General features: G+C 44.5%; 1 protein-coding gene across 3 annotated transcripts in view; it reads left to right on the top strand.

Moving 5' to 3' along the window:
* Window positions 1-3,705: 3,705 nt before the first annotated feature.
* The window catches only part of gabrg2 (gamma-aminobutyric acid type A receptor subunit gamma2), a 97,953-nt gene continuing 77,201 nt past the window's right edge, over window positions 3,706-24,457 (top strand). Inside the window, exons 1-4 of one of the 3 annotated variants that reach the window (XM_055643308.1) lie at window positions 3,706-3,922; window positions 4,143-4,369; window positions 9,969-10,117; window positions 10,233-10,300. In XM_055643308.1, coding sequence (XP_055499283.1) covers window positions 4,263-4,369; window positions 9,969-10,117; window positions 10,233-10,300 — 324 coding nt within the window. In that variant the 5' untranslated portion in view covers window positions 3,706-3,922; window positions 4,143-4,262. Of the gene's footprint in view, window positions 3,923-4,040; window positions 4,370-9,968; window positions 10,118-10,232; window positions 10,301-24,457 lie in introns of those variants that run through there. The other 2 variants (XM_055643307.1, XM_055643309.1) reach the window with 2 other exon arrangements.

The raw sequence follows: 24,457 nt of genomic DNA on the forward strand, positions 1-24,457 counted from the left end.
CAGTGCAGCGTAGATTCACGAGATTGATCCCTGGGACTGTCATATGAGGAAAGATTGAAAAGACTAGGCTTGTATTCACTGGCGTTTAGAAGGATGAAGGTGGATCTTATAGAAACATATAAAATTATAAAAGGACTGGACAAGTTAGATGCAGGAAAAATGTTCCCAATGTTGGATGAGTCCAGAACCAGGGGACAGTCTTAGAATAAAAGGGAGGTAATTTAAGTCTGAGGTGAGAAAAAACTTTTTCAGCCAGAGAGTTGTGAATTTATGGAATTCCCTGCCACAGAGGGCAGTGGAGGCCAAGTCACTGGATGGATTTAAGAGAGAGTTAGATAGAGCTCTAGGGGCTAGTGGAGTCAAGGGATATGGGGAGAAGGCAGGCACGGGTTATTGATGAGGGACGATCAACCATGATCACAATGGAGCGGTGCTGGCTCGAAGGGCCGAATGGCCTCCTCCTGCACCTATTTTCTATGTTTCTAGTTCTTTGTTAGTTGAGGGGAAGGTGACAAACAGGCATACAAAGAGTGACATTCATCAGGAGAACAGTGACATTAGTGGAACTGAGGAGGTGGGACAGAGAGAGAGAGGGGGAAAGCAGGGGTTACTTGAAGTTAGAGAAATCAAAAAATCATACTGCTGGGTTGTAAGCTGCCCAAGCGAACTAGGAATAAATGGATCGGTTTCAGGTTGGCTTCCAGCGATCTCTGTGGTTTATAAGTGACTGCCAGTATCCTGTTTACTTCACAGTATTGCACTGCAGGTATCTATTATCTACTACATTGGCCATCATGACCGATAGAACATAGAATTGTATAGGACAGGAACAGGCCCTTCGGTCCACAATGTTTGTGCTGGCCAATTTAGTCAAGATGAACTGATCTTGGCTTCATGTTGTGAATCGAATGAACAATGATATAAATGATCTCATCTGTCTACACATGATCCATATCCCACTATACCCTGCACTTCAGACGTCTATCCAAAAGCCTCTTAAACGCCACTATCATTAAACAAGGAATAACTCTCAGTGAACTCTCAGGGGTGGGAGATTGCAACCTTCACGTGGTCCACCCTGTTTTGACAAATGCAATCAACCTGAACACAAACATAGAGATAAAATAGAACAAGTTGACCGACAACTTTAGGCTGTGCACGCCATACGCAAGAAGAAGTGAACTGAAATAACTCTTAGAAGATTGTGCAGTGTGGAATTCATTTGATTGCTTCAATAGGGAAGATAATCTTGGTCAGAAGGGGAAAGTTATTCAAAAATAGACGACATTCGGGTTAAAAAAAATGAGCATTTCCAGGATTTTTACTTACAGATGTGAATGTATGTTCAATGGTCGGCATGGACTCAGTGGGCCGAAGGGCCTTCTTCCAAACTGTATCTTTCAGTTCAAAAATAAACTCACTCATTCTGATCTTGCCTATCAATGTGAAATAGACCACGGTAATCGTTCTATTGGAATCAATGGCAATTGTCTTGAAGTATGTTCAATGGTTCTTTAGTACCACATGTATCATGGGGCAGTGATATTCTTTTTGTTTTTGCATACAGGTCAGTAAGATTTTAAGGATAGAATAGAATATGTTTATTGTCATTGCACAAAACTGAGCAACGAAATTCCATTTGCTTCTCCTCCGTTAAAAGAAATACAACACGACACCAATGCACATATGTACAGTTAATAGTAGAATATAAATACATTTTTAAAAGAGATTAAAAGAATTTAGCGGTATTCCTCGAAGTTACTTCTTGCTTCCCAGTGTTCACTGTTGGAGTTAAGCTCTTTTATCGCACAATGGTAGCCAATATTGAAAGCCAATATTAGGTTCTTAAAGGCTCTGTCCCACTTAGGCGAATTTTTGGGCGACTACAGGCGACTAGGCTGTTGCCACATGGTCGCGGGGTGACGCCTGTATGATCGTGAGTCGCCTCCTCAAGTCGGCTGAAGAGTTGTAACGTTTTTCTGGTCGCCGCTGGATTTTGAAATGTTCAAAACTTTTCTGCGACTGAAGGCTTGACGTAGCTTGTCTTGTCCTGTAGTAGGCGCTGTTGTAGGTTGTCGCCAGGTGACGTTGGTTGTCACCAGGTGCTGACTTCGGTGAATTCCATTGGCGACTACCTACGTCAACCGGCGACTGAATTGTCTTCAGTTGTCGCCGACAGGGTCGTAGCGTGTCGTAGCTTTTCGCGGGTGGATGTAAGTTGACTTTGGTGTGGTCGTAGGTGGATATCCTAATGGGACACCGGTTGTCGATAACTTGCCCTAGCTTGACGTCGACTAGGTGGTAGGATGTTGTAGCTTGTCGTAGACATTGTCGTGGGGGGGGGTCAAGTCGCCGCTTTTTCGGTGATCTGCCACTACTGTGACAGCTGCCGGCAGTCGCCAAAAAAATCGCCTAAGTGGGACAGGCCTTTAGACCACTCACACACACAATGCAACTTCTTGTAACCACAGAGGACGAATATCACGGTGACTATGTTTGGTAACTGCGAGTTTTACATGTGCCACCGCAACAAATTCCTTCTTACTGGCGCTCCGTCAGATGGGAATGAACCATTACATGCAAGCGAGCATCAGCAGTTACGGGGAGAAGGCAGGAGAATGGGGTTGGGAGGGAGAGATAGATCAGCCATGATTGAATGGCGGAGTAGACTTGATGGATGGAATGTCCTATCACTTACGACCTTGTGAGGGCGACACAGTGGCGCAGCGGTAGAGCTGTTGCCTTACAGCAGCAGAGACCCAGGTTCGATCCTGACTACGGGTTCCGTCTATACAGAGTTTGTACGTTCTCTGCTTGGGATTTCTCCGAGATCTTCCATTTCCTCCCACACTCCAGAGCCGAACAGGTTTGTAGGTTAATTGGCTTAATATAAATTTAACAAATTGTCCCTGATGTTTGTGGGATAGTGTTAGTGGGATCGCTGGTCGGTGCGGACTCGGTGGGCCAAAGGGCCTGTTTCCATGCTGTTTCTCTAAACCAAACTAAACTAAAATGGTTCCCAACCCAAGCCACTATTTGCATGCTAACCACAGAAGCAGATTTACAATCACATGTTACAATCACTCCTAAATCTCTACTCTTACAGCAACATATCTTGCCTTGCACTAAAGCTTATTCCATAAACAATACACAATAGACAATAGGTGCAGGAGTTGGCCATTCGGTCCTTCGAGCCAGCACCGCCATTCAATGTGATCATGGCTGATCATGCCCAATCAGTACCCCGTTCCTGCCTTCTCCCCATATCCCCTGACTCTGCTACCTTTAAGAGCTCTATCCAACTCTCTCTTGAAAGCATCCAGAGAATTGGGCCTCAGAGGCAGAGAATTTCACAGACTCACAACTCTCTGGGTGAAAAAGTTTTTCCTCATCTCCGTTCTAAATTGCTTACTCCTTATTTCTTAAACTGTGGCCCCTGGTTCGGGACTCCCCCAACATCGTGAACTTATAAAGGAATGATTCATTCATCATGTATCTCTACACTGTAAATGGCTCGAGTGTAATCATGTATTGCCTTTCCGCTGACCGGTTTGACAACAAAAGCTTTTCACTGTACCTCGGTACACCTGACAATAAACTGAACTGAATTGAATCTGAATCTGGTGAAGGTTTGACTCTGATCGTGTATTTAAACTTGGACGACAAGACGATGCTATGACATGATTCGCCCTCTAACCTGCTCGCTCTACCTCTCCCTTGCTCAGAGGCAGAAATACATCCATTCCCCATTGAGCAGCCCCGTGCAAAACCAAGCTGGAAAAAAAATACAGGCAAATCAGCAGAATCCCCAACCACACTGACTGTGGCGATAGATTTATCACAAGATCTATCTTGGGTTTTGCCGGAGAGCTGTATTTCACATCCAGAATATACCACCAGCTCGAACCAAATCGAATATAAGGTAATTGTAATCATGTCATAAGGACACACCATCCCCTAAAGCCCAATAAAAAAAATGCAGCACCTCCTCCAACGCCATGGAAAGATGCTGATGATATATTGTGTTCGTTTGCCCTTAAAGAATAAACTTCTGCATACACTTGCCCCTATTGCAACTGTGTCACTGTTTGCCTGCGAGACAGTGGGATTGCCTGATCTGACGTTTAAATTGTCTTCCTCAGAGTGCTGGTCGCAGGCTACAAGCGAGGAACAAATGCACTCGGCTTTGCGCTATGTATCTGGCTGAATCTTCGCCGTGAGAGGACGGGCCAGCAGCAGCGAGGGGGAGACAGACGAGAGAGATGGCTTCAAGCACAACATGGCTCAAAAGTCCCACCGCGTCCATTGCAGCCCCGTCGCCTCGGAAGGTAATCTTCTGGACGTTCCTCGTCGCCTGTTTCACACCCTGGTAAGTCCCTGCAGTTTGTTGCTTTGGCGTGTGTTCATATCTTGGCAAAAATATATAATCGGGAGTCTTTTACCCCCATTGTGACCGGTGAACGAGAGGCGAATCGTGGCTAGGTATTCAGAATCCCATCAGGTGCAGAGGAGACTCCCGTTATTATGGATAATAATCTGGCCTGTGTGCATTTAAACTTGGCTCACTGATATCTGTGCGTTTTATATATGTGTGTGTGTGTGTGTGCACAGATATATTTGTGCGTATATATTTATATATATGTGGGTATATATATATATATGTGTTTTTTTGTGTGTGTGTATATACATATATATATATATATATATGTGCGTATGTATACATGTGTGTATGTGCAGATGTATATAGTGTGCATGTGTGTTTATATAATATATATACATATATATATGTGTGTGTGTGTGTACATATATGTAATATCGTGCGTGTGTGTGTGTAGATATATATAGTGTATAATTGTGTGTGTGTATAATATATATATGTACATTTATATATGTTATTGTCTGTGTGTGTGTATATATATATATGTGTGTGTGTGTATATATAATAGATATATATTTATGTGCATATATATATATATATATTATTGTGCGTATATGTGTGTGTACATATATATATATATACACACATATACGCATAATACTATATATAGTGTATATATATATGTGTGTGTGTATGTGTGTATATATATATATACGTATGATCGAGCGTCGGATATATATTTATATATTTCATTATGTATTTATAAGTATATATCCGACCGTGGATTTTGCACGTCGCCCGCTTGGGTTACATTCTCGGATTCCTTTGTTCGTGTATTATTGGCGCTGGGAAACGGATCATAGGATTTAACTGCCTGCCTGCCTCCTCTCCTTGATTAAAAATCAGGAGCCACATGCCCGGGTGATGGTGTGGGGACAATAATATGCGCTCACGGCCGCCTCGCTTTACCTTCAAATGCTTTCTGATGTCAGTGTTCCTGCTTGTATCTCTTGTATCTCTTGCCTCCCCCCCCCCCCCCCCATCGCCGGTGGGTTTTCATACATGCTGTAGATCCTGGCCGTCCTACATACCTGCACACGCACCGTTGACAATTGCTCCGTTCATTTTTCACACGGTGCTTAGACGAGTAGCCAGGGCTGGGAGCAGGCGTGCACGCGTGTGTTTTTATTTTGTCATCTTTGCAACACATAAAACTTGCATTTGTAGTTTAGTCATTGACGTTAACGACGGGGCTGCAGATGCAGATAAATCTAGGTTAGATATCCAGCTTGGTGCAAATCGCTGCTGGCTCTTAAAGTGGTACAGAGTTAAAAAAAACATAACAACAGAAAATGGCCTAAAAAACGGATTGCAGGCCACACACAGTTCTATTGAGAATCCATCCGCCCTCGCGTTCGGGATTTCCAAGTTCTCTGATGACATAGGTTATATTTGCAAAGGGAATTGAAGCCCCCGAGATACCCAGGGCAGGGGGATAGAGCAGAGGGACACAGAATGCTGGAGACACATTGAATGGGCACAAAATGCTGGGGTAACTCAGCGGGACCGGCAGCATCTCTGGAGAGAAGGAATGGGTGACGTTTTGGGTCGAGACCCTTCTTTAGACTGTGAGTCGGGGGAGAGGGAAACTAGAGATGTGTGGACAAGGGTAAGGTGTGAAAACGGCAGATCAAAGCAGATGGTGACAATGGGAGTGTAGAATGGTTCTTGACTGGCTGAGGGGGAGATGACAAGGAGGGATCCAATCAGCACACGTAGAAGCATAGTAAAATAGGTGCAGGATTAGGCCATTTGGCCCTTCGAGCCAGCACCGCCATTCAATATGATCATGGCTGATCATCCAAAATCAGTACCCCGTTCCTGCTTTTCCCCCACATCCCTTGATTCCTTTAGCTCTAAGATTTAAATCTAACTCTCAATTGAAAAATGTGGCCCTCACTGCCTTCTGTGGTAGAGAATTCCACAGATTCACAACTCTCTGGGTGAAGCAGTTTTTCCTCATCGCAGTCATCAATGGCCTACCCCTTATTCTTAAACCGTGACCCCTGGTTCTGGACTCCCCCAAAATCGGGAACATTTTTCCTGCATCTAGCCTGTCCAATCCTTTAAGAATGTTATATGTTTCTACAAGAAACCCTCTCATCCTTCTAAATTCCAGCGAATGCAAGGCCAGTCGACCCATTCCTTCATCACAAAATTAATCAGGAGGACAGTGAGACTAGTCGGAGAACTAGGGTGGGGGAGGGAGGGAGAGAGAGGGAAGGGTAACTTGAGGTTGTACCACTGGAGCATAAGATGCCCAAGCGAAATATGAGGTGCTGTTCCTCCAATTTTGACTGGGCCTCACTCTGACAGTGGAAGAGGCCCAGGACAGAAGGGACCTGAGTGGATGCCTCATCTCACATAGGAAATGCATTGGGGTATTAATTGTACAGGGGTGGGCATTTCAACTTGCATTCATAAGGTCAGAAGTTAAAAGAGCAGAATTGGGCCATTCAGCCCATCAAGTCCACTCCGCCATTCAATCAAAGCTGATCAGTCTGAAGAAGGGTTTCGGCCCGAAACGTTGCCTATTTCCGTCGCTCCATAGATGCTGCTGCACCCGCTGAGTTTCTCCAGCACTTTTGTCTACCTTTGAATTTGCAGCATCTGCAGTCCTTTCTTAAACAAAAATCATAGCTGATATATCTCTCCCTCCTAACCCCATTCTCCTGCCTTCTCCCCATAACCCCTGACGCCCATACCAATCAAGAATCTATCTATCTCTGCCTAAAAACATTCACTGACTTGGCCTCCACAGCCATCTGTGGCAATGGATTCCACAGATTCGCCACATTCTGAAGAAATCCCTCCTCATCTCCTTTCTGAGGGTACATCCTTTTAGTCTGAGGCTGCGGTCTCTAGTCCTAGACTCTCCCACTAGTGGAAACATCCTCTCCATTCATTAAACCAATCTGATGCCACCTTTGTTGAAAGCAGGTTTAAGTTTAGAGATAACCATATAACCATATAACAATTACAGCACGGAAACAGGCCATCTCGGCCCTTCTAGTCCGTGCCGAACACATAATCTCCCCTAGTCCCATATACATGCGCTCAGACCATAACCCTCCATTCCCTTCCCATCCATATAACTATCCAATTTATTTTTAAATGATAAAAACGAACCTGCCTCCACCACCTTCACTGGAAGCTCATTCCACACAGCTACCTCTCTGAGTAAAGAAGTTCCCCCTCATGTTACCCCTAAACTTCAGTCCCTTAATTCTCAAGTCATGTCCCCTTGTTTGAATCTTCCCTACTCTCAGTGGGAAAAGCTTTTCCACGTCAACTCTGTCCCTCATCATTTTAAAAACCTCTATCAAGTCCCCCCTTAACCTTCTGCACTCCAAAGACTAAAGCCCTAACTTGTTCAACCTTTCTCTGTAACATACAGCGCTTTGCCCAGCCGAGTCCGCACCGACCAGCGATCCCTGCACATCAACACCATCCTACACAGACTAGGAACAATTTACAATTTTAGTGAAGCCAATTAGCGTACAACCCTGTATGTCTTTGGTGTGTGGGGTGAAACTAGTGCACCTGGAGAAGACTCACATGGTCATGGGTAGAACGTGCAAACTCCACATCATCTTTAAGTGTAGTTGGGCCATGTTGGTATGCATAGGCAAGTTTGGCTGAAGGCCTTGTTTCCACACTGTATGAATCTATGACTCTGTGTGGTGGGTGGTGGGAGATAGGGCTGGTGGTGGGGATGGTAGTAGAGTTACTGCCTTACAGTGCCAGTGACCCAGGTTCGATCCTGACTACAGTGCCCATGGAAGCACGTTCTAGGCACCCATGGCCTTTTGCGTGGTAAACATGCCCCGCACATCTCGTTTAAGCTTTTCCCTCTCAGCTTAACGGGCGGCCGGGTGGCACAGCGTATAGAGTTGCTGCCTTACAGCGCCAGAGACGCGGGTTCAATCCTGACCATGGGTACCGTCTGTACAGAGTTTGTACGTTCCCCCGTCACCTGCGTGGGTTTTCTCCAGGATCTTCGGTTTCCTCCCACACTCCAAAGACGTACAGGTTTGTAGGTTAACTGGCTTGGTATCAATGTAAATTGTCCCTAATGTGTCATAAGGTCACGAGATCATAAGTGATAGGACCAGAAGTAGGCCATTCGGCCCATCAAGTCTACTCTGCCATTCAATCATGGCTGATCTATCTCTCCCTCCTAACCCCATTCTCCTGCCTTCTCCGTAACCTCAGACATCCATATTAATAAATAATCTATCTATCTCTGCCTTAAAAATATCCACTGACTTGGCCTCAACAGCCTTCTGTGGCAATGAGTTCCACAGACTCACCACCCTTTGTGTAGGATAGTTTTAAAGTGCGGTGATCGCTGGCCGGCGTGGACTCGGTGGGCCGAAGGGCCTGTTTATGCGCTGTATCTTAAAACTAAACTTAACTGAAGCTTAAAGGAATGATTTACGTTTGGCCACCTTACATCATCAACCTTACTTCTCCTGTCATCATTATAAATATATTATTTTCTTGTTGCTATCTACATATTGCATGAAGTAATATTTCCTTCCCAACTGTGTTCTCACCAACTTCAATCTCTCTCCAATTTGGCACATTCCTATTTATACTCACGCTCACTGTAGCCTCGATACATGAAAGAGCAGATGCAATGAGAAAAGTGTGGGAGGAAAACTTTATTGCAACTGGATGCAGGAGGAAGTCGACTGAAAGTATATACTTTTAATATTCTTTCATATCACAATAGACAATAGGTGCAGGAGTAGGCCATTCAGCCCTTCGAGCCTGCACCGCTATTCAATGTAATCATGGCTGATCATCCACTATCAGTATCCCGTTCCTGCCTTCTCCCCATATCCCCTGCCTCCGCTATCTTTAAGAGCTCTATCCAACTCTCTCTTAAAAGTATCCAGAGACTAGGTGGCCTCCGCTGCCTTCTGAGGCAGAGAATTCCACAGATTCACAACTCTCTGGGTGAAAAAGTTTTTCCTCATCTCCGTTCTAAATTGCTTGCCCCTTATTTCTTAAACTGTGACCCCTGGTTCTGGACTCCCCCAACATCGGGACCTTATAAAGGAGTGTAAGAGCTTATTTATGTGTATAGAGAACTGAACTGTTCTGTATTTTTGTTTACAATATTCTGTTGTGCTGCAGCAAGCAAGAATGTCATTGTCCTATCTGGGACACATGACAATAAACTCTCTTGATTTAACTTGACGAGCTCTGTCTAACTCTCTCTTGAAAGCATCCAGAAAATCGGCCTCCATTGCCTTCTGAGGCAGAGAATTCCGCAGATCCACAACCCTCTGCGTGAAAAGGTTTTCCCCCCATCTCCGTTCTAAATGGCCGACCCCTTATTCTTAAACTGTGGCCCCTGGTTCTGGACTCCCCCAACATCGGGAACATGTTTCCTGCCTCTAGCGTGTCCAATCTCTTAATAATCTTATATGTTTCAATAAGATTCCCTCTCATCCTTCTAAATTCCAGCGTATACGAGCCCATCACTTCACTGATTGGCGACATTTACTCATTTTCCCAGCTCCAGCAAAAACGAAGATGAAGACTATGAAGACTTGACGCTTAATAAAACATGGGTCCTGACTCCGAAGATTTATGAAAGCGACGTCACTCTTATTTTGAACAATTTATTGAAAGGCTATGATAACAAACTCAGGCCCGATATAGGGGGTGAGTACACTTGTTCATTCCTTTCCTCTAAGTGTATCCAGCGAGAAATAAAGTATTTAAGTGTCTCAGAATAAGGCGGAGATGATCCTCAATAACTTGCCATGTTTTGTTGCAGTGAAGCCTACCATTATTGACACCGACATGTATATAAACAGCATTGGACCAGTGAATGCGATCAAAATGGTAAGTAATGCGAATATCAATCTTCTGTGCTTTGAGATCTTTAATGTTAAAATTCTCAATGACTATGAACTGACAGGAAGAAAATCATCACCAGTACAGAGGCACCTCTGTTTTTGGTTTAGTTTAGCGATACAGCGCGGGAACAGGTCCTCCCAGTCTGCACCGTCCAATGATCCCCGCACATTAACACTACCCTATACACACGAGGGACAATTTGCACTCTTACCAAACCAATTAACCTACAAACCTGTACGTCTTTGGAGTGTGGGAGGAAACCGAAGATCTCGGAGAAAATCCACGCAGGTCACGGGGAGAACGTACAAACTCCGCACAGACAGCACCGGTAGTCGGGATCCAACCCTGATTGAGCTGCTGCCTCCCAGCGCCAGAGACTTGGGTTCAATCCTGACGCCGTGTGTTGTCTATGGAGTTTGTGTTTCAGTTCAGTTTCTTATTGACACGTCTACAAGTTCACAGGTTATAGGAGTTGAATTAGGCCATTCGGCCCTTCGAGTCCACTCCGCCGTTCCACCAGTGGTGGATCTCTGCCTCCTACTCCCATTTTCCTGCCTTCTCCCCATAACCCTTGACACCCGTTCTAATCAAAAATCTGCCTTAAAAATATCCATTGACTTGGCCTCCACAGCCCTCTGTGGCAATGAGTAACTACCCTCCTCCTCTTCACCTCCTTTCTAAAAGAGCGCCCTTTAATTCTGAGGCTATGACTCTCCCACCAGTGGAAACATCCTTTCCACATCCACTCTATCTATGCCTTTCATTATTCTGTAAGTTTCAATGAGGTCCCCCCTCAATCTTCTAAACTCCAGTGCGTAGAAACCCAACGCTATCAAACGCTGTCATTGTACAGAGGTATAGTGAAAAGCTTTTTGGTATGCGCTATCCATCTCAAAAACCCAATGCCTTTGCCACCTCAGCCATCTTTGAAAACATTTGGATACTACATGGATTGGTAAGATTTAGAGGGATATGGGCCAAACACAAGCAAGTAGGAACAGTGTAGATGGGGCATCTTCATAACAAGAGGATTTCAGTACAGGAGTAGAGAGGTTCTTCTGCAGTTGTATAGGGCTCTGGTGAGACCACATCTGGACTATTGCGTACAGTTTTGGTCTCCTAATTTGAGGAAGGACATCCTTGCGATTGAGGCAGTGCAGTGTAGGTTCACGAGATTGATTCCTGGGATGGCTGGACTGTCATATGAGGAAAGATTGAAAAGACTAGGCTTGAATTCTCTGGAGTTTAGAGGGATGAGGGGAGATCTTATAGAAACATATAAAATTATAAAAGGATTGGACAAGCTAGATGCAGTAAAAATGTTCCCAATGTTGGGCGAGTCCAGAACCAGGGGCCACAGTTCCCGATGTTGGGGGAGTCCAGATCCAGGGGTCACTGTTTAAGAATAAGAGGTTGGCCATTTAGGACTGAGATGAAGAAAAACATTTTCACCCAGAGAGTTGTGAATCTGTGGAATTCTCTGCCACAGAAGGCAGTGGAGGCCGATTCATTGGATGTTTTCAAGAGAGAATTATGGGCCTGTCCCACTTAGGTGATTTTTTTAGGCAACTACAGGCGACTAGTTTGCCGCCACATGTTCGCCGGGAGTTAGTCTCCTCAGTCGCGCAAAAAGTCTTTATGATCGCAGCTAAATTTTCAACATGTTGAAAGATTTTCGACGACAGTGGGTTTGACGCCAATGAGCGTAGCTTAACTTCTCCTGACGTAGGTGTTGTCGCCAGGATGACGTAGGTTGTCGCCGGTTTTTCGGCGACCCGCTACGACTATGACAGTCACCGGCAGTTGCCTAAAAAGTCGCCAAGTGGGACAGGCCCGTTAGATTTAGCTCTTGGGGCTAAAGGAGTCAAGGGATTTAGGAAAAAAGCAGGAACGGGGTACTGATATTAGCTGATCAGCCATGATATATAGAATGACTGATCATCAAAAGCTGCACCTATTTTTCTATGTTTCTATGTTCATTGCTAGCTTTTAATATTCTTTTCATTGTACACAATTGGATTTGGATCATTGCTCATAATTTAAGCAGATAATTAAATGCAGTCGAACTGGATAGACTCGGCTTGTACTCGCTAGAATTTAGAAGATTGAGGGGGGATCTTATAGAAACTTACAACATTCTTAAGGGGTTGGACAGGCTAGATGCAGGAAGATTGTTCCCGTGGTGGGGAAGTCCAGAACAAGGGGTCACAGTTTAAGGATAAGGGAGGAAACCTTTTAGGACCGAGATGAGAAAAATATTTTTCACACAGAGAGTGGTGAATCTCTGGAATTCTCTGCCACAGAAGGTAGTTGAGGCCAGTTCATTGGCTATATTTAAGAGGGAGTTAGATGTGGCCCTTGTGGCTAAAGGGATCAGTGGGTATGGAGAGAAGGCAGGTACAGGATACTGAGTTGGATGATCAGCCATGATCATATTGAATGACGGTGCAGGCTCGAAGGGCCGAATGGCCTACTCCTGCACCTATTTTCTATTTTTCTATGTTTCTAATCTTCAATCAACACTCAAATTGGAAATGCAAAATGCTAACTTTGAAAAAAACAACTAAATTCATGTGTTAACTCATGTCCAGGACAAGGGGTCACAGCTTAAGGATAAGGGGGAAATCCTTTAAAACCGAGATGAGAAGAACTTTTTTCACACAGAGAGTGGTGAATCTCTGGAACTCTCTGCCACAGAGGGTAGTTGAGGCCAGTTCATTGGCTATATTTAAGAGGGAGTTAGATGTGGCCCTTGTGGCTAAGAGGGTATGAGAGGGTATGGAGAGAAGGCAGGTACGGGATACTGAGTTGGATGATCAGCCATGATCATATTGAATGGCGGTGCAGGCTCGAAGGGCCGAATGGCCTACTCCTGGACCTAATTTCTATGTTTCTATGTTTCTATGTTTCTATGTTTCGACAATGCATCGATTTCAATTTGCTAAAATATTTAACATGGAGCGACATGGTGGTGTAACGGTAGAGTTGCTGCCTTTACCCCATAACAAGTTCCCTGCTTTTCCTTTTTGTCAACATCATCATTGAACACTGGTTCAAGGACCCTGCTTCAGTCCTCTCATATAGGGTGGCACGGTGGCGCAGTGGTAGAGTTGCTGCCTTACAGGGCTTACAGCGCCAGAGACCCGGGTTTGACCCTGAATACGGGTGCTGTCTGTACAGAGTTTGTGTGGTCTCCCTGTGGATTTTCTCCGAGAATTTTGGTTTCTTCCCACACTCCAAAGACCGACAGGTTTGTAGGTTAATTGGCTTGGTGTAAATGTAAAAAAAAATGTCCCTAGTGTGTGTTAGGACAGTGTTAATGTGCTGGGATCAATGGTCGGTGCGGACTCGGTGGGCCGAAGGGCCTGTTTCCGTGCTGTATCTCTAAACTAAACTAAACTAAACTAAAATGTAAATGTCGTGGAAAATAAATATATAGCTTTGTCTATATATTCAAACATTTTGCATGCCGGTCTAAATTGGAGACATTTTGGAAAAGCAATGTCAGCATTAAAGGTCTAATGTTTGCAACTTTCAATTGGAAAGCTGTCAAATAGCCCGGAACGAAAACTGACTCAGGTTTATTAAAAAAAACACTGCCTTTTATCTAAGTAATTTATGTTGTTAATTTTGTATCATTGCCATTAAATTGCTGGAGTTATTCCCCCATTGCCAACTCATGTAAAGTCAGTGCTGGATAGTCACAGAAAATGAGGAAAATGTTACGCAGTGAGGCGGCATGTTTACTGCTCGACTCTGAACTGCACTTCCCTTCACTTTACTTGTTGGCACTGGCATTTGGCCCAAGAGTCTTGTAGAAACAAGCAACTGCAGACGCTGGGCTCCAAAGAAGGACACAAAGTGCTGGAGTAACTCAGCTGGTCAGGCAGCATCTCTGGATCACTGCGGGGGGACAGTGAGAGAGGGTCTCGCACAACTCCTGGCGGAGAGAGGAGGAGAACTTCTCCAAAGTAGGCATAACTTGAGGAGATTTCACAGTTGAGGGTGTGAAGACACGCCCCGACACGGTACGTGAGTTTGAAGTACAAAACTTACAAAATTCTTAAGGGGTTGGACAGGCTAGATGCAGGAAGATTGTTCCCGATGTTGGGGAAGTCCAGGACAAGGGGTTACAGCTTAAGGATAAGGGGGGAATCCTTTAAAACCGAGATGAGAAGAACTTTTTTCACACAGAGAGTGGTGAATCTCTGGAACTCTCTGCCACAGAGGGTAGTTGAGGCCACAGTTCATTGGCTATATTTAAGAGGGAGTTAGATGTGGCCCTTGTGGCTAAGGGGATCAGGGGGTATGGAGAGAAGGCAGGTACGGGATACTGAGTTGGATGATCAGCCATGATCATATTGAATGGCGGTGCAGGCTCGAAGGGCCGAATGGCCTACTCCTGCACCTAATTTCTATGTTTCTATGTTTCTATGTCTTGACCCGAAACGTCAACTATCCATATTCTGCAGAGATGCTGCCGGTCCCGTTGAGTTACTCCAGCACTTTTGTACCCTTTTGACTCAAAAGTATTGACTAGGTCACCCTTAGAATTATGATGTACTTGTAGATTGTTTATAGTAGATAGACACATAAACCTGGAGTAACTCAGCGGGACAGGCAGCATCTCTGGAGAAAGAGGAATGGGTGACGTTTCAGGTCGAGACCCTTCTTCAGACTGGGAGCCAGGGGAAAGGGAAACGAGAGATATCGAAGGCATTTAGATCAAAGGAATGAAAGATATGCAAAAAGCAACAATAAACGGGCGGTCACGGTGGCGCAACGGTAGAGTTGCTGCCTTACAACAAATGCAGCGCCGAAGACCAGGGTTCGAGCCCGACTACGGGCGCTGTCTGTACAGAGTTTGTACGTTCTCCCTGTGTCCTGCGTGGGTTTTCTCCGAGATCTTCAGTTTCCCCCCGCACTCCAAAGGCGTACAGGTTTGTAGGTTAATTGGCTTGGTGAATGAAAAAATTGTCCCTAGTGGGTATAGGATATTGTTAATATGCGGGGGCCGTTGGTTGGCGCGGACCCGGTGGGCCGAAGGGCCTGTTTCCGCGCTCTATGTCTAAACTCTAAACTTTAAAAATAGTAGTTTGGATGGTCTCTGAAAGATTTCTCGATGTATCACAGGCACAACCTTTATTATTATCTGAATGGTTTCAAGATTGGGAAAAGGGGAAGGTGCAACGAGACCTGGGTGACCTTGTACATCTGGCACTGAAAGTAAGCAGGCAGGTACAGCAGGCAGTGAAGAAAGCTAATGGCATGTTGGTCTTCAGAGCGAGAGGATTTGAGTTTAGGAGCAAGGAGGTCCTACTGCAGTTGTACGGGGCCCTGGTGAGACCGCTCCTGGAGTATTGTGCGCAGTTCAGGTCTTCTAATTTGAGGAAGGACATTATTGCTATTGAGGGAGTGCAGTCTATGACCATCAGGTTAGTTCCCGGGATGGTGGGACTGACATATGATGAAAGAATGAGTCGACTGGGCTTGTTTCTCTGGAAAAAGAAGGATTAGAGGGGATCTTATGGAAGCATGTAAAATTCATAAGGGATTGGACATGCTAGATGCAGGAAAAATGGTCCCCATGTTGGGGGAATCCAGAACCAGGGATCACAGTTTATGAATAAGGGGTAGGCATTTAGGACTGAGATGAGGAAAAAACACCCTCATGTGTCACCCAGAGAGTTGTGAATCTGTGGAATTCTTTGCCACAGAAGGCAGTGGAGGCCAATTCACTGGGTGTTTTCAAGAGGGAGTTACAGTAGATTTAGATCTTAGAGCTAAAAGGATCAAGGGATATGGGGAAAAGCAGGAACGGGGTACTGATTTTAGCTGATCATATTGAATGGCAGTACTGGCTCGAAGGGCCGAATGGCCTACTCCTGCACCTATTTTCTATGTTTCTATGCCATGTTCTGCCTCAACTACCTTCTCTGGCAATTCATTCCATTCACCCACCACCCTTCGTGTAAAATAGTTACCCCTCGGGTACCTATTAAATCTTTCCCCCCTCACTTTAAACCTATGTCCTCCACGTCTCGATTCTCAAACACAGGGCAAGACTGTGCGTTTGTTAAAATTTAGTTTAGTTTATTGTCATGCATACAGTAGAAAACGTTTGTTGTGTGCTAACCAGTCAGTGGAAGGACATTACATGATCACAATCGTGCCATTTACAGTGTATACATACCTCCATGTATTGTCACCTTGTCGTGGTGGAGAAGCTTGTGTGGTCCTGAGATCCTGAGAGCGATGCCGTCTGGAGCTATGCTCCTAGTAGGGCCACCCATGGCGGTATAGCGGTGAGGGGGAGGTCCCTGACAAAGAGCAATCCAACCAAGACCTCAACGGTGGAACAGGCGGAAGACGATGGCTGACCTTAGTGGAGCTAACGTCACAACGGCTGGGAAGGCGGATGAAGGCTGCGGCAGAAAAGGGTCTCCGGTCGTCTTGGACTCCACGCCACTGGATCCTGACCCAGATCTGTCAATGATCTATCAAATTTAGAAGATTGAGGGGGGATCTTATAGAAACTTACAAAATTCTTAAGGGGTTGGACAGGCTAGATGCAGGAAGATTGTTCCCGATGTTCGGGAAGTCCAGAACAAGGGGTCACAGTTTAAGGATAAGGGGGAAATCCTTCAGGACCGAGATGAGAAAAACATTTTTTACACAAAGAGTGGTGAATCTATGGAATTCTCTGTCACAGAATGTAGTTGAGGCCAGTTCATTGGCTATATTTAAAAGGGGGTTAGATGTGGCCCTTGTGGCTAAAGGGATCAGGGGGTATGGAGAGAAGGCAGGTACAGGATACTGAGTTGGATGATCAGCCATGATCATATTGAATGGCGGTGCAGGCTCAAAGGGCCGAATGGCCTACTCCTGCACCTATTTTCTATGTTTCTATGATTCTATGAGAGGACAGTCATACTTGTTTTGAATGGCCGCCGATGATGATGATACATACATGACAAGGGAATATTGTTTATTGTGAGTTAAACCCTGTAAATTCCGATCAAAGATAGTCCAAGGGTCTCCAATGAGCTAGACAGTTGTTCTGGACTGCCCTCTAGATGTTGGTACGATGATTCAGTTGCCTGATAACAGCTGGAAATCTGGAGGTGTGCGTTTTCACATTTCTAGACCTTTTGCCTGATGGGAGAGGGGAGAAGAGGTGGTGGCCGGGTCCTTGATGATGCTGCTGGCCTTGCTGAGGCAGCGTGAGACATACACGGAATGGAATGGAAGGGAGGTTGGTTTGTGTGGTAGTGGCAAGGTATTCACCCTATGTTTGCTTTCAATGGAGAGGCTGAAATTGGTCCTTACTTTCTGAGAAAATGTGATGTAAAATCAATGACCTGTAATCTGATTTATTGCATTATAGATGTGACAAGCTGCATCATCCATGTCCCTGAAGAACCAAATGTTAGTGTTCAATAAAACAGCCCTTTAAAAATTCCATTTAGCAGCAGCTGTGTAGGTTCAAGCCAGTAAATAACACTGCCATGTTTCCAATTTTAAGAAGCAGAATATATTAATTTTCATTGACTTGCGTAAAACCGACCACAGGTTTCCTGTTTAAGAAGGAACTGCAGATGCTGGAAAAAATCGAAGGTAGATAAAAATGCTGGAGAAACTCAGCGGGTGAGGCAGCATCTATGGAACGAAGGAATAGGTGACGTTTCGGATTGTTACCCTTCAGGGTCTCGACCTGAAACGTCACCTATTCCTTCCCTGAAGGGTCTCGACCAGAAACGTCACCTATTCCTTTCCTGAAAGGTCTCGACCTGAAACGTCACCTATTCCTTTCCTGAAGGGTCTCGACCAGAAACGTCACCTATTCCTTCCCTGAAGGGTCTCGACCAGAAACGTCACCTATTCCTTCGCTCCATAGATGGTGCCTCACCCGCTGAGCCTCTCCAGCATTTTTATCTGTCACATGTTCCCTGTTGATAGTATTTCTCGCCATTTTATTACTGATAGCATTATTGTGAGACCATGCATATTTTGGCAGATGGTTCGACAGCCCTGACCGCAGGAGAATAAAAGAGGAAGAGGCTTGGACTTTAATGCTTTCCATCACAGTGGGGAACGTGGGAAACCCGCTGTGGTGGATGTTTATGTTAACTTTTATGTAGTTGTATGCCTTGTTGCTTCTCGTTTAGTATGGCTGTATGCTAATTCTAATTTCACCGTAGCTTAATTGGTACATGCGACAATGAAGTAACCTTGAAATCTTGAAACCTTGACCTTGTTACTGAGATGCTGACTAATGCATGCGTGATGCCTTCTGAGGAACGATGTGCTGGCTCTGGAGAGGGTCCGGAGGAGGCTTACGAGAATGATCCCAGTATGAGAATGATCGTTTGACGGCACTGGGCCTGTAGTCGCTGGAGTTTAGAAGGATGAGGGGAGACCACATTGAAACTTACCTAAGCGGAAGGCTTGCATCGAGTGGATGTGGAGAGGTTGTTTCTAGTGGGAGAGTCTAGGACCAGAAGCTTGGACTCAGAATAAAAGGATGTACCTTTAGAAAGGAGATGAGAAGGAATTTCTTTAGTCAGAGGGCTGTGAATCTGTGGAATTCATTGCCACAGACGGCTGTGGAGGCCAAGTCAATGGATATTTTTATGGTGTACATTGACAGATTCTTGATTAGTACGGGTGTCGGGGGTTATAGGGAGAAGGCAGGAGAATGGGGTTGAGAGGGAAAGATAGATCAGCCATAGGAGTAGACTTGAAGGGCCGAATGGCCTAATTCATCTCCTAGAACGTATGAACTTACAGTCTGAACTTATGAACGTCTCTCAGTTCTAATGAATAAATTATCACCTTTATTTTTCAATGACTGGTTTTAATTAATTAAAAAAAAATGATATATATACATTTCTCCATGGGTAAACATCACGTGAATGAAGCCAATAAACTTTCACCCTCATCATTGATATATTTCACAATTAGACTTCCTTTCTTGCCCGTCTTTGTGAAGGCAGATGAAATGTACATTATGATCTGATAAGTTTCATGAAGGATACTACAGGTTTGGAGGGTAGTTAATTTGTTGCCTCATACTATTTTGAATGGACAGCAAGTTTTCAGCGGAGGCGTCTGGCAATCTATCTTTTGGAAATAGCTTATGCAGAAATGATTCCGTTCTCAGCCACGGCGCTGATATATTAGTCGCTATGTATATAAATCATAAACAAAGAAGTTCCCCATAAATCAATATGATGACATAAGGACATTTTCTATGGTAAGTCACCGCTGTTTGTTATATATATAAACTGGAAAGCCTTCCTGTTTCATTTCTCTTCAACAGGATAATCAAAGATAAGTTGGAGTAACTCAGCGGGCCAGGCAGCATCTCTGGATAAAAGGAATGGGTCAATACCCTTCTTCAGATTGGGAGTCAAGGGTGAGGAAAAAGAAAGATATGGAAGGGCAAGGTGTGAAAACGAGAGATCAAAGGGGATGGGGATCAAGGAAGGTGTAGAATAGACCATTGTTAGCTAGGGGGGAAGCTGACAACGAGGCATACCACGTAAAAGTTAATCAGGAGGACAGTCAGACTGGTCGGAGAACTAGGATGGGGGAGTGGGGGAGGTATGGAGAGAGAGGGAAAGCAAGGGCTACTTGAAGTTAGAGAAGTCAATATTAGAGAAGTCAATAATTAGTGAGGCCAATTCTGGAGTATGGTGTACAATTTTGGTCGCCTAATTATAGGAAGGATGTCAACAAAATAGAGAGAGTACAGAGGAGATTTACTAGAATGTTGCCTGGGTTTCAGCAACTAAGTTACAGAGAAAGGTTGAACAAGTTAGGGCTTTATTCTTTGGAGCGCAGAAGGTTAAGGGGGGACTTGATAGAGGTTTTTTAAATGATGAGAGGGATAGACAGAGTTGACGTGGAAAAGCTTTTCCCACTGAGAGTAGGGAAGATTCAAACAAGGGGACATGACATGAGAATTAAGCCGACTGAAGTTTAGGGGTAACATGAGGGGGAACTTCTTTACTCAGAGAGTGGTAGCTGTGTGGAATGAGCTTCCAGTGAAGGTGGTGGAGGCAGGTGCGTTTTTATCATTTAAAAATAAATTGGATAGTTATATGGATGGGGAGGGAATGGAGGGTTATGGTCTGAGCGCAGGTATATGGGACTAGGGGAGATTATGTGTTCGGCACGGACTAGAAGGGTCGAGATGGCTTGTTTCCGTGCTGTAATTGTTATATGGTTATATGGTTATTCAATATAAGAAGCCCAAGCGAAATATGAGGTGCTGTTCCTCCAATTTGCATAGGGCTTCACTCTGACAATGGAGGAGGCCCAAGACAGAAAGGTTCTTATGGGAATGGGAGGGGGAGTTTAAGTGTTTAGGAACCGGGAGATCGCATAGGCCAAGGCGGACTGAGTGGAGGTGTTCAGCGAAATGATCGCAGAGCCGGCGCTTGGTCTCGCAATATAGGAGTCCACACCTGGTTCACCATTTATTCTACTGGTGCCCCAGCCTCACAGATTGAATCACATCAGTGAAGAAATGCACCTAACACGTATCTCTTACTGGCTTGGACATTATTGGTTTAGTGAGACATATGTTAGAACTGAACTACAGATGGAAATACAAAACGTTGCATTCATATAATATTAACCTGCTTCAGAAGTATATTTTTTCCAATATTATTTAGTTATATTACATCCCAGCGGTATGAATATTGATCTCTAACTTACAGTAACCCTTGTATTCCCATCTCTCTCCATCCCTCCCCCACCCTAGTCGGCTGAGGAAGGGTCTCGACCCAAAACGTCACCTATTCCTTTTCTCCAGAGATGGTGTTTGACTCTCTGAGTTACTCCAGCTTTTTGTGTCTACGCTCATCTTCCTGCTAGTTTCACTGTCGTCCTGCTTAGTTTCACTTGTTATCACCCACCCCACAGCCAACAATGGACCATTGTGGGCTCCACCGTTCTTTGATCATCGTTGCTGGCCTTGATTTGTCCTTTTGCATACCTTTCATTCATTTGCACTTTGTATAGCAATGTTACAAAATTTTGAGATTTTAAAAATCAAGTCTGTAATTTATCCCATCAGATAAAGCATAAAAATAAGTTTAATTTGACACCTAATTCACTTTCATATCTCAAGTATTTAAAAAGTTATGGCCATTTTCATACACGGAAATTAGCATCTTGTTCCCTATTGATTTTCTTTGGACATATAAAAAAGCTGTGATCGAGGACAGTCAAAAGCCCATAATTTTCTTAAAAATTAAGAGAACTGAAAGAAAATATCAGTTATCATAGATTGAAGCATTCTGAAACAAATATAAACTAATCTTACTTGGATGACCTGAAATTAAAGCATATAATTAGTTAGTTACCCAATTGTAGCTAATTTCAGACTTCAATTACTAGATCTAAACATCTATCCATTTCTTAATAAATGATTAACATTTTTAAATAGCCTAAGTGTCCAAATAATATTCACAAATAATTCACAATAAAACATGATTTAATGTCTCATTTACATTCATTTATAGGCCAAATGGAAGGAATTTAGTGTTCAATTGCTGTAAATTAAAGTCCATTTAAATCAGCTTTCTAGTGGGATCCTGTGAACGGGCTGGTTTAGAACGTTCACATTGCGGTTGATTTGTGCCCCCAAATGCCCTGAAAAATACTGCGGGATATAATGGGCCCAAAATGAGCTACTCGCAACTTTAAACTTTGTATAAAGGGATCTTAAGAAAACCCTTTTTAACGTAAAAATAAACAGCCTGTCTTCCGTTTTCCCCTGTATGAGATCCGGCCGGCGGTCGGGGGTTTAGAGGTTAATTTTTAATCTACTATAACAAGTATAGAAAGCCCTTAAAACTAAAAATAGCTCCAGCTACGGAATCTTCCAGCGATTTTTCGTTAATGATTAACTAGGCTGAAAAACCTCGATTTGAACAGCCTAGTGAAAAATCGCGTTTTAAACCCGCCCCCCTCTAAATGGCGCCAAAATCGCGCACACGGGCTGGGACAGATTTTCAGCGACGCTTCAGGTAGGCTTTGCAACATACCTACTTTGTACCTCTTCATATCTCTTGTTTTCCTCCCCCAAGACTCTTAGTCTGAAGGAGGGTCTCGACCGGAAACGTCACCTATTCCCTTTTCTCCAGAGATGTTGCCTGACCCGCTGAGTTACTCCAGCACTTTGTGTCCATGTTACCACAAAGGTACACAAAAATGCTGGAGAAACTCAGCGGGTGCAGCAGCATCTACGGAGCGAAGGAGATAGGCAACGTTTCGGGCCGAAACCCTTCTGCAGTCTGGTTTCTTCAGAAACGTTGCCTATCTCCTTCGCTCCATAGATGCTGCTGCACCCGCTGAGTTTCTCCAGCATTTTTGTCTACCTTCGAATTTCCAGCATCTGCAGTTCCTTCTTAAACAACATGTTACCACAAATATTGACTGTAAAACTGGATTTGTATTTTGCTCTAATGCCAATAATTTTCCATGTAAATATCCGTATGCATTATAAATCATAAATGTCAAGCATGTTATTATGTCAACTGGCAGCAATATTAGCAAAACTGATTAGTCACCTTTTATAGAAAATGCTCAATATTAATTTCAATAGTTGGAAAAATAAAAAATGATGGCAACAGCATGTAATGGACAACTTTAGACCAGTGCATTAAGCATTGAGACTTGCCTCCAATTGTGTGATTGTAAGTGTCAGGAGAAGGCTCAAGAAGGCTGTAGAGGCCAGGGCAATGGACATTTTTAAGGTGGAGATTGAGGTTCCCGGAGGTTTTTGTCAGTCTCCCTACCTTCTTCCACTACCTGCAACCTCCGGCAACCACCTGCAACCTCCGGGAACCGCACGGAAACCTTGGGTGGGGCTCAAAGTCTCCAGAGGTCTCCGTTCAGGTTTACTAAATGGGACAGGGGCATTGGTGTGTCAGGAGTTATGGGGAGAAGGCAGGAGAATGGGCTTGAGAGGGAAAGTTAAATACTTGGAATAGTCTCAATGGGCCAAATGGCCAAATGGCCCAATTCAGCTCCTATTACTTATGAGTATTAAAATCAAAAGGTGTCCTTTTAGGCAACTCAAATCCCATGTGCACATACATGGATAGGCTATTCATTGTCACAGAGTCTTGTAGACCGGAGACATTCTTGTGTACAAACTGGGAACTGCAGATGCTGGTTTATGCCAAAGATAGACAAAAAGTGCTGGAGTAACTCAGCGGGTCAGGCAGTATCTCGGGGGGAAAAAGGATAGGTGACGTTTCGGGTCAGGACACTTCTTCAGACTGAGAATAGGGGGTGGGGGGAGGTGAAGAGCTGGAGGCGACAGGAACAAGCAAGGTCAGCTATAAATGAACTCTGGCAGGGCGGTGTGTGCAGGAAGGGACTGCAGATGCTGGTTTAGACCAAAGATAGACTCTAAATGCTGGAGTAACTCAGCAGGACAGGCAGCATCTCCGGAGAGAAGGAATGGGTGACGTTTCGGGTCGAGACCCTTCTTCAGACAGAACGTCACGGGAAAGGGAAACAAGAGATATAGACGATGTCGTAGAGAGATATAGGACAAAGGAATGAACGATATGCCAAAAAGTAACGATGACAAAGGAAACAGGCCATTGTAAGCTGTTTGCTAGGTGAGAACAAAAAGCTGGTGTGACTTGGGTGGGGGAGGGATGAAGAGAGAAGGAATGCAGGGGTTACTTGGAGTTAGAGATATCAATATTTTTACCCCTGGGCTGTAAGCTGCCCAAGCGAAATATGAGGCGCTGTTGGTGTTGCATGGTTGGCCCATTGTTGGCTAGGTAAGGAGGGAAACAATATGGAGACCTGTGGAACTGGTTCAACGACTAGGCTGGAGGAAGGGGGCAATGGGGGAGCGGGGAGACGAGGGGGCTGTAAGTCGAAGTTACTTAAAATTAGAAGAATTCAGTGCTCATACCGCTGGGCTGTAAGCTACCCAAGCAAAATATGAGATGCCGTTCCTCCAATTTGCGTGTGGCTTTAAGCTACCCAAGCAAAATATGAGATGCTGTTCCTCCAGCGGTAGAGTTGCTGCCTCACAGCGCCAGAGACCCGTGTTCCATCCTGACTACAGTTGCTGTCCGCACGTTCTCCCCGTGACCACGTGGG

Source organism: Leucoraja erinacea, chromosome 11 (genome assembly GCF_028641065.1).
Source record: "Leucoraja erinacea ecotype New England chromosome 11, Leri_hhj_1, whole genome shotgun sequence".
Lineage (NCBI taxonomy): Eukaryota > Metazoa > Chordata > Chondrichthyes > Rajiformes > Rajidae > Leucoraja > Leucoraja erinaceus.